The 10620-nt window shown below is 47.3% G+C and overlaps 1 protein-coding gene across 1 annotated transcript in view; it reads left to right on the top strand.

Annotated features, from left to right (window-relative positions):
• The first annotated feature begins 2888 nt into the window (after positions 1 to 2888).
• The window catches only part of ext1b (exostosin glycosyltransferase 1b), a 122308-nt gene continuing 114576 nt past the window's right edge, over positions 2889 to 10620 (top strand). Inside the window, exon 1 of the mRNA XM_047604385.1 lies at positions 2889 to 5102. Coding sequence (XP_047460341.1) covers positions 4159 to 5102 — 944 coding nt within the window. The 5' untranslated portion in view covers positions 2889 to 4158. The remainder of the gene's footprint in view (positions 5103 to 10620) is intronic.

The following is a 10620-nucleotide window of genomic DNA, read 5'->3' as shown; positions in this document are numbered from 1 at the left end:
ACTGACCGAACACAAAAATGTGTGCAGATAAAACATTTGTTTCATTTTCTGAATCTTTCAGTTTAGTGTGGATAAAGATTACACACTACATCAGTGGGAGTCTGGACACACAAAAGAACTACTAGTGATGAAGACTAACACCCAAGACTACAAGGTAACAAGGGAATCCTTTAAGATAAGGTAACCCTTTAATTTATCAGAAGAGGAAACCAGAAGAGCTTGGACAAGCCCAGACGTTTGGCTGTGAAGCATCAAGCCGAGCTGGCTTTTCCTGAAACGTGCTGATCAGTGGGTATAAAGTTTATTCATTCCAGACGATAATTTCTGTCTGAGAAAATTTGCGCGTCTGGATGTTCAGATCCACAAGAGAATTCTGTGCGTGCTCTCTTGACTTCATGCAGTACTTTGCTTACTTTCTGTTCTAGTTCGCTGGCTCTCTAAGCTGCACAGCCAAAAAGAGTGATCCCTCTCACCAACTCGCTCCGCCGCTGCCGATTCAGCGTGCTCAATATGGGTGAAAAGCCTCAAACACACAGGACTGAATAGTGCCAACGGTGCGGGACACACTACCAAAACTAGTCCCACGGAGGTTCGTTGAAGGCCAGGCACACCCAGCCAACAGCTGTGAGCTTTCTGTGTGGTATTCATCAAAACTGACCAAATAGAAAGCAAATAGTGAGTATTTCATCACGTCTACAGTAAAGTGAGATGTTTTATTCAGCTTACACTGAAAGAGCTATGCAGTAAAATCCACAACAGAGAAGGCAACACGTATTGTTCAAAGAATTTCAAAGGTTTTTTTTCACTAAAAAAATCACTAAATCTGTGCACTTTTGGAAAAATGCTGTACAGAATGTTACAGTGAAGCGAATTTTAATTGTTTCACCAATGTCTGTATCGCTCTTAAATTCAATTTAATAAAATAAAATAATGCAGCATGATAGAAATAACCTGTATGATGATGTTTTCTGTTCAAGCCATTTCCTTAAGAGCTTTGCATCTTAACAAAACTCTTTTCCTGGTATTAACAACATGCAACATCCTCCACCGATGTCCATGACCGGCGCGACACCGGGAATTAATTTAGTCAAAAGGGAGAATCTCTATTTCAAACCCCGCTTATTTCAGCGCGGAAGATTAAAAGCGGATGTTTTACATAAGAATATTTCTTCGCCCGGCGTTTAAGGTTTCACAGCCGAGCCGGCTTTCTCATCTCCTCATATCTCAGATCTATCACATCACAGTCCTGTGAAGGACAGGGGAATTTTCCTGTGGTGGGAATATTAGAAGTATACACAAGGAGGGATGAAGGAGCGGAGAAAGGCAAAGCCCACTGCTGGAACGACTCCCGGACCTCATCGCTGTCGCGACAGGACCACACAGCCACAAAACGTTCCAAAACAGTCGGGGTTAGAGGAGGAGCTGAACCTTTGATTTTTTGCAACAGTTAACACATCAGCTACTGCGCCTCTCCTTCTCACCTGCATTTAATGATAAACACACAATGCATTTCTTTTTTTTTTCTTTCTTTCTTTTTTTTTTTTTTAAAGAAAACACTCCTCAAATTACACAATTTTCTGTGCTTAACACAATCCTGGTTTCAAGTGCCATTTAGCAACCAGACATCATTCACATTAGAGTTGCAAACAATTAGGAGGGAGCTCCCCGAGGCATAAACAAAGGCAGGAGAGGCAGTGGTGGTAAGTGAGCCTTTTCGAGGGTGCAGGGAGTCCATCAAGAAGAAACTGCTTTAGTAGTCCAGTCTGGGGAGGAAAGAAAACCTTTCCTTCAGGCCCGTGGACAAAACTTTCCCACACTGACTGATTATCAGCGAATACATCAGAATGACCACGAATGCAGGACCGGCCCCCGGGAACGGCACCCAGGCCTCTTCATCACCAGCATGCTCCGACGATGAACGCCGGCCAACCGCGGGATCCTGGCCTGTCTCCCAGCCAGCCCCGCTAATTAGTCCCCCTCTTCTGCGCTAATTGGCCGATAAAAAATGAGGATGGCCTCTTCACCCAGGCCGAGTGTTGTGCCACCAAATGGCGGTGGGGAGGATTATGCGGGCTTATGAGGCATGGTGACACTCAGCGAGAAACCACTCCTCTGCTATTAATTTCCCTGTCAAGCGGGTCGCCTCAGCTGTGTCACTTTGGTTTGTTAGTGGCGGAAACTTCAGCCCGAGGTTGACTTCCAGCGACTTGCCGCAAATTAACAATGAAATCATTCATTCGAGCAGAGTCCCGGGTGATATCAGTGTTACAGCATGTTACAGGCAAATTGCACGGGGCTTATCTCGCTTTAGTGGCTTTTGCTCTTCTTTGCACTGCCGAGACTGCGGGTTGGTGATGTTGGGTGTCCGTAAAGGACCTGCCTGACAAAAGGCCATGCGTCGAATTAGTAAAGTTCAAGAGAAAATAAATTAGACTGAATGAAATAAGCTTAATAGCAGCACACTGTGACTGGGCTGTGTGTGTGTTTTTCTTTTTCTTTACCAACACCTTGTTTTCCTGTGTGTCTGTACACCAATCAAATTAAGCAGACAGAGAATAAAGGATATTAAAAAAAGAGGAAGAGAAATTGACTGTTATTGTGTAACTTGTAACATTTATGTGCAAAATATTTTTGCTCTGCCTTTGTGGGTTATCAGAAAGAAAGATGTGCATATTATAACAGCCGTTTCCTCTTGTGTAGCTCATGTTTTGCGTTAATCTTTTTTTTTTGTTTTGTTTTGTTTTTTTACGGTGCAATTTAAGATTAAGTGCATAATCAATATCAGCCCTTATCACACTGAAAAAAAAGATCCAATTTATAGAGCACACTGCATGTAAAAGTGTCGAATACTGACCTCCCTGTGCGTAACGGACAAATTACCTCGCAATTAAAGAATATTTAAAATAGAAACAAATATTTAAAGCATTCGCTGGTGCACGCGTAATGTCCACAAAACTCTGTGACAAGGAGAGAGCTGCAACGAGCGGAAACTTAAAACTAAACAGTGGCACTTCTCGGTCTTTGGGGTCCTTTGCTCCCTGTCTGATCTCCAATAAGCTTCCATAGGCTTCACAATTAGATAATTTGCACATGCGGAGGGCTCCGGTTATGAATGGGTGCATTTCCCCGAGTCCCGCCTCTTCCGTCCGCGGACCAATCGGTGGCTTCGGTGCGCCTTTATGGGATGTCACGTCAGCTGCCGTCGTGTCGGATTGGAATGTTACCGACTAACAATCGGAACAACTGAGCACTCGGTAATTGGACACTAAGATCAAGGATTCCCGTCTTTTTGAAACGTTTTCTCAGCTATTCTCCCGGTCCGAGGGTGCCGCTCGCTCCTCTCCCGTCCACCGGAGAACTTCGCCTGCTCCGCGGCTCTTTGCCGATGAGGTTTTTCATTTTATATCGGCGCGTCTGAGGGTATGTGGGGAGGTTGTAATAAATAAGAAGAGAAATGCAGGGATTCGTCAGGTTACAGTTGTACCAGTGAGCTGCCCCTGCGCTGCGACGCGTCCGCCGGGTTTTTGTGCTTCTCTTCACGCGGGACCATGGAGTGATAAAGCAGGGGGGGATAACGCGAATTCAACCCGAGGCATTCGGACAGGAGCGCGGTGGCCGCACCGATTGTTTTTTTTACAACGCCCGGGCAACGTGTTACTGAGTTTTAACATCCAAACCGGGCTGTACCTTTCCGTCTGGGAGAGCCTCGGGGACCCCTGCCGCTGCTTATCCGGGAAGAGAGAGTTCCCAGGCGGCTGTCGGACAGTTTTTTCCCCCCTCCGTTTGAATAAGCCCCATGCAGGCAGTCTGAATGAGGCTGAGGAGAAGTGCACGGGAAGAGAGTCGCAGCGTGTGATTGTGTCCGAGAGGCTCCGGTGTGGACAGCACTGATCTCCGTAGGTGCACCGAAGCCCCGCTGAAGGCGTTGTGCGATATGGTGAAACTCTACAGAAGAGGGAGAAGGGGACAATACTTTTAAAATCGCCCACATGCACTGGATCAATTGCTGGATTTGGGAACCGAATACGCAGAAGGGGGGTTGGGGATCCTTGGAGGCTGCCGGAGGATGGAGCGGTGTAGCCGGGGTTGGTGAGCGCCTAACTTCGGGCCACTTTACATTTCTTATTCCTGAACAACTCGCCCCTGTTCCCAGGACACATGCAGGCCAAAAAACGCTACCTGATCCTGCTCTCCGCCGGTGCGTGTCTAGTGCTTCTCTTCTACCTCGGAGGGGTTCAACTTCCAGCGGCGAGCAGGAGCCGGCATGACCGCAGCAGAAATGGGTACCGGCCCGACCAGCCCTGGCCTCACTTCTCGGACCCTTTACACCCCTTCCTGCCCTGGGATCAGACGGACACTGAAGAGTACAACCTGCACATTTCTCCGAGGCAGAAGAGGGACGTCAACACCAGTGTTTACAAAGGCAAGCGGTGTCGCATGGATTCATGCTTTGACTTTTCTCTGTGTCAAAAGAACGGATTCAAAGTTTATGCTTACCCCCAGCAGAAGGGGGAGAAGATCTCAGAGAGTTATCAGAATATTTTATCCACCATTGAGGGGTCGAGGTTTTACACCTCAGACCCCGGACAGGCGTGTCTGTTCGTCCTAAGCCTGGACACCCTGGACCGGGACCAGCTGTCTCCGCAATATGTCCACAACCTGAAGACCAAGGTCCAGAACCTGCCCCTGTGGAACGACGGCAGGAACCACCTCATATTCAACCTGTACTCGGGGACGTGGCCGGACTATACGGAAGACCTGGGCTTTGACATCGGCCAGGCCATGTTGGCCAAGGCCAGCATCAGCACCGAGAACTTCAGGCCCAACTTCGATGTGTCCATCCCCCTCTTCTCCAAGGAGCACCCGAGGACCGGCGGGGAGAGGGGCTTCCTCAAGTACAACTCCATCCCGCCTTTTAGAAAATACATGCTGGTGTTCAAGGGGAAACGCTACCTGACAGGCATCGGCTCGGACACAAGGAATGCCTTATATCACGTCCACAACGCGGAGGACGTGGTGCTGCTCACCACCTGCAAGCACGGCAAAGACTGGCAGAAGCACAAGGACGCGCGGTGCGACAAGGACAACGCCGAGTATGACAAGTGAGTAGAAGTTGGTGCGGGTGGTTGATTGAAAAAGTTCTGTGACGTGTTGAAGTCTTTTATGCGCGGGGTCGGTGTGTACAGGGCTGTGGAGCACTCGCAGAGGCGCACATCTGGCACAGTTCTCAGGCCGGATCGTAAAGAGTGTTTGGATGTACTTTTATGTGTTTTGTGAGAAGTAATTCAGTCGCTCATTCTGTTTTTCACATTTAAAGCTTGTAACGAATTACCAAAAAAACTCAGAACAGATCAGTATTAGCTGTCACACATTGTAAACCCTGCGCTGTGTGACAGTTAATATTGATCGGAAGGTGTTTTTTTGTCTCACAGTATGACCGGTTTACACCTCCATCTCCCTGCTCCCTCTCATGCACGAGTCCATCCAGACTGTTTGCATCCCCTGCCCTCCCCTCTGATGAAGGAACCCACCCCCCTTCCCCTCCGTCCCCTCCCTCCATCACCTCCCAGCTCCACTTCATAGGAGCGCTGCAGCATTTTACAAGGATATGCACGGACACGTTTGATTTGCACCCTGTACTTAGTGTAAATTAAGTGAAAGTCAACCACGGGAGCTTTGGCTGTGAAATTAGCATCGGCATTAAAGTGACCTTGTTGTGATGAAGCGGGCTTGAAGGTGCACGCCGCGCAGTTTACATAGGCTGCGGCTGTGCACCGTGTTTGGTTGAATTATGAAACGACTTAGTGCAAATAAATCAGCCATAATGGGTTAAATTGCCACCGTAATTTCCAGGAGTTGGTGCCATCCTTTCCATTTAGCCCCCAGAGGCAGTTGATTACTTCTAATTTTGGAGGTCTCAGTTTTTGTCAGGGTGTTAATTGACGATTGCCTCTCGGGATCAAGGGGCCGCGCCTAAACGGTATGCTTTGATAAAGGACGGCGTGTTGCATCGGGTTCACACAGTTGGCTCCGGAGGTGAACTCCCGCTGGCAGGTTCACCTGTGTGAGTGACATCAGCTTTATTTGCATTTATCAACTTGTGGATTCTAGCGTTTGGAAAGCCTGGGTGAGCCCAAGGAATGCGATAACAGCACTTGTCGACATGGCTCCGAAGTGGGTGCACGCGGGCCTGTGTGCCCCGGCGTCGAGGGCGGAGGGGAAGAACGGATGAGTAACACATGGAAAGTTAACGTGCGCGCACCTTTTTTCGTTCAGTCAATCAGAAAGACGGAGAGAAAGGGGAAGACGAGAAGGGCTCGCTAACCAAACATGTGTCGGCTTAAGAGGGGAAGTGACTTTCCTTGAACTTGAAATGAACTCGAGAATCCCCAGCTCTCCGCAGACGTTTAACGGGTAATGGCAAAAAAAAAAAAAAAGAAAGCTCTAAGAAAACTTCACAAGCATGCACTTGTCTATCCATTCGTCACCCCCCCTCCCTTGCTAACGCGCACACACACTCATTCTCTCCCTCTCCCCCCCCCCGAATGCCTTGGGCTCGGTGTCACCTGGAGAGATATGCCATCCATTATCTGACATTCCAGTCGTCTCTGGACAGCCCACCTCGGCCCTGCTCGTGGCTCTGGTTCCCAGCGGATCAGGCCCCTCGTCCTCCCAAAGGCAGCTTTGTCTTGGGAACCTCTCAGTTGATTGATCCAGATGATGGCAGCGGCTCAGGGAAATCAGAGCCTTCAGTGCCCGCTCTCTCCTCTCTAATGTTTTTCACAGTTGATTTATTTTGATCGATACTTCTGCCTGGTAGTCATTTCATTTCCAGCATGGATGCGGTGCTGGGTTTCCGTCCCCCACTAAAATTCAGCGGATCCAATTTAATTCCTTTGGTTGTTACACTGTTCATTTTTTCTTTTTTATTTCTATGTGAGCGTGTGAATACATTTTGCAGGTCATAGCCTGCGCTCAGACCGCTTGCCTACATTGGCAACAAAGTGCAGCTAATGAATTTAAAGCAATTTAAATATGTTATAATTTAGCCACATCCAAACCGATCTTTGTTTTAATCCGGACTCGGGCTTCGCAGGCCACAGTAGGTCTCTCTGCGGTAAATTGATCTATATGCAGGCAGCCGGGTGGTGCTCCATCCAGGAGCTGAGGGTGGACAGGCGAAGCCTTGCGGGGACTCGGTGCTGCAGACTCAGGAATGCACACACGTGTCAGAGCAGCTGTTAACGGTTGCGGAGGGAGCGTTGCCAAGTCGGGCCGAGCGGCTGCAGAGTACATGTACGTACCTGGGCGCTTTCTGAATGTAAAGCCTGATGCATACTTTGAGCCCAGAAAGGAACAGATGTGATACGATGCAGGCAGGAACAGTGCGCCTAACCGTTTGCAATCAATGCACATCCAACCCAAACCCAGACCTCGAACATTCTCCCACGCATTCGTATATATATCTTGTATATATACGTGTGTGTGTGTTGCCATGACTGATGCTGCATCCAGGTTCATCCTTCCCTCCTGACCTTTGACCCTGCTGCCTTCCAGAGGAATGCTGCATCACGTAGGAATGCAGCAGGAGGGCAGACTGGAAGCCAGCATGGAGGCACCTAAACCGGCTCTCTCTCACACACACACACACACACACACACACACACACACACACACGAATGCACAGCTCTCCACACATTTATTCAATTGATTTTCTTAGCTGCAATAGCTTTCAATTGGAGTCACTCTGGTCCACTTCCATGGCCAAGCTCTGATGAAAGGGCCCATTCACTGCTACATTATCCACTGAGTTTCCAGGGCTGCTGACAATAATCCTGGGAGAGGACAGTGAAAGGCTATTACTGGCACGACAATTGAAAATTTTCATGTTGGGTGGAATTTTATGGTGATGCTCTGCCTTGAGGGAGACTGAAACCGCTTATTTCTGTATACTTGTATCTGGAAATATATTATAGTTTCCAAAGAATAGTCTCATTTTGTACTTCCTGTTTCAGTATTTCTTTTTTTTTTTTTTTTTTTTTTTTTTTATTGTGTTCTGTCACATCCAGAACGTTAAACATCAGTCCTGCTGTGGCCTACACTTATGCCTTTGTCTCTGCACAATAGTATATTTACTTAGATATGTGGGCCAGCATTAAATCTGCTACGTAAGTACAGTAAGTGCTCCCGGTTCTAAGTCAAAAGCAGCGTCTCGTCTGATATTGCAAGCCAATTGCTCAAAGCATGCCATTATTACCATCGAGCGTTGCATTAAAGTCTGACTGCGCGTATCCCTTTTTCTCTTTGCCCTTTGTTAAGCCTTTCCCCGGCTAACAGCGGCGTCATCATCTCCCCCTCTCATTTAATACTTAACCAGCTCTGTTGACTCTTATTGACTTTGTACTTTAGCTACTTCACTGGCAGCTGCCGCTCAAGGTCACCCGGGGGACTTGAACGCTAAAAAAGCGAGAGGGGAAGATTTAGAGAATGTCAAGAGGAGATACAGCAAATGTGTCTGCGAATGCCTGAAAGCGTATGGAAGGAGGAGGAGAAGAAGAGAAAGTGGGTGTGAGATTGAGCGATAACAGTGTGTTGTGTGTGTTGAGATGAAGGAAACGGAGAGTTAATTTTTTTTTTTTTTTTCCCTCCCATTTGGAGTCAGTGACAGTAACGTCACTGAACGAGCGCTGTGGCGGTTTCGTTTTTACACATGTGTGTCGTCAGCAGAAATTTTCCCTCACTTTCCCTCATTATGAATAAATGTTTACATGTAATGAACTATCCTTTTACAAAACAAAAGAAAAATGAGGGCAATTTCAGCACATTATTGTCTAATGTTTTGTTCTGGACCTTACTAAAAGAGCAGAGAAATCATTAATAGCAGTTGCTGTAATTAAACAGTTGCAGTTAGGGGTGGGTATACTTCATGATACGTATCACGATACTTGAGTCACGGTACGATACATTATTGCGATATTATGATATTGCGATATATTGCAATATTGTATCAAGTTTCTTGCCACTTTCATGTCAAAATACAGTTCACAACTGTCTCCTTGAACAGAAATGTGTGTCACCATTTGAATAAAATGCCCATGCATACGTATTGCCTGAGTACTGAGTAGTTTGCTTCAGATCAACAGGTTTTGGCTGCTGCGCTAATACCTCATGGTGTCTCATTAGATGGGTTCGCAAGTTGGTCGTGTTCCCTGAACATCTAATTGGAGCACAGTTTGCACACTACATACTCTTTAGTTCCTGTCTCCAAACGTCAACTTTAAATTTTGATTGTGTTTCACGTTTTGCCGCCGCTGCCGTGCTCACCACTGCAGGGAACACCGTGCACGTGCGAGGTGGTGCCACAGTGACACCTTGCGGAGCGGGGCTTTGGAAGTCATTCATGATCGAAAAAGTATCGCAGTATATTGTCATATCGGGTGGTTTTTCCCACCCCTAAGTTGAAGTGTTTCCAAATTCATGCCACGGGCCAGATTAGACTCTCTGGCTGGACATCTTTGGCCCTTGGGCCGTATGTTTGACGCACATGTGATGTAGCAAAAGATGGCCTCCTCCGCCCTCATTTTTCAATTTTTTTTTTCTTTTATGACAACGTAGTGTTTCACATTTCATTGACACAGTGCCACAGAGTAAGAGACAGTAGCCGACCTGGTCGAAGGGAGGGAAGGCAGCGACACTTCCTCTCATTCACCTCATCGTTGGAGAACAGGCGGCGGCGTCTGCGCCCGACACTGGACTCCTGTTAGAGATTCTGGAGTGGAGAGCAAGTAGCGAAGGCAGCCGGCGTTTGGCAGGAGAGGGTGTCGCTCTTCCCGGGTTGCCATTGTTTGTTTTTCTGTAGTCAGATTAATAAATCATGAATATTTCATGATGGCCTGCTCTCCCTTAGATAAAATACCGAGCCCGTGATGGAGAATGTTAATGATGTGGAGGATAATTAGTTTGAATGCGGCGCGGCTTAATTAGGACCCTTTGATATTTGGTGCGTGCGTGTGCGTAAGAGACGGATTTAAGCCCGTAACTACATAAAACCTCTGTTTGTTATTTCATCTTATCGGGATGTCTATCATCTCAAATCCCCTCCAACTTTTCGCTATCTCCGCGCTTCGCTCTTTTCATTTAATCGTCTCGGTTGTGTGTTTGGGTTCTGGGTATAATGAGGGCCAAGTCGCTGTGTCGCTGTTAATGGCCCTCGTCTGGCCTCCTTCATAGCTGGTATTCTCTCTGTAGTCGCAGCCTCTGGTGACAAGTGCTTAACTCCAGCGGTCCGAAACGTAAGGACGCTAATTTTGAAACGAGAAAATCTTCACATTGGTGTCGTCCTTCGAGCCTCTTCCGAGAACGCAGTATAAAATTAGCCTCCTCTTTCTAAGGTTGCGAGCTCCGTCTGATGATTATTGTTAAAATGTCAGCGGATGGTGAAAAACGCTGATCTCGGGTTTCCCATGCCTGAAGAGGCCTCTTCAGATGTTTTTTCTGATCGATAATAAAATATTCAGTTTGCAGCCGACTTACAAACCAGAGAATCTTCCCATTTTAGAGGGCGAAGTGTGTGTTTGTGTGTGTTAGATTACTGGCGGATTATTAACTTGTCTATCAGCT

The sequence above is a fragment of the Mugil cephalus genome, chromosome 14, assembly GCF_022458985.1.
Source record: "Mugil cephalus isolate CIBA_MC_2020 chromosome 14, CIBA_Mcephalus_1.1, whole genome shotgun sequence".
Lineage (NCBI taxonomy): Eukaryota > Metazoa > Chordata > Actinopteri > Mugiliformes > Mugilidae > Mugil > Mugil cephalus.
Note: the sequence above shows the minus strand (reverse complement) of the source record. Positions and strands in the feature narration are given on the sequence as shown.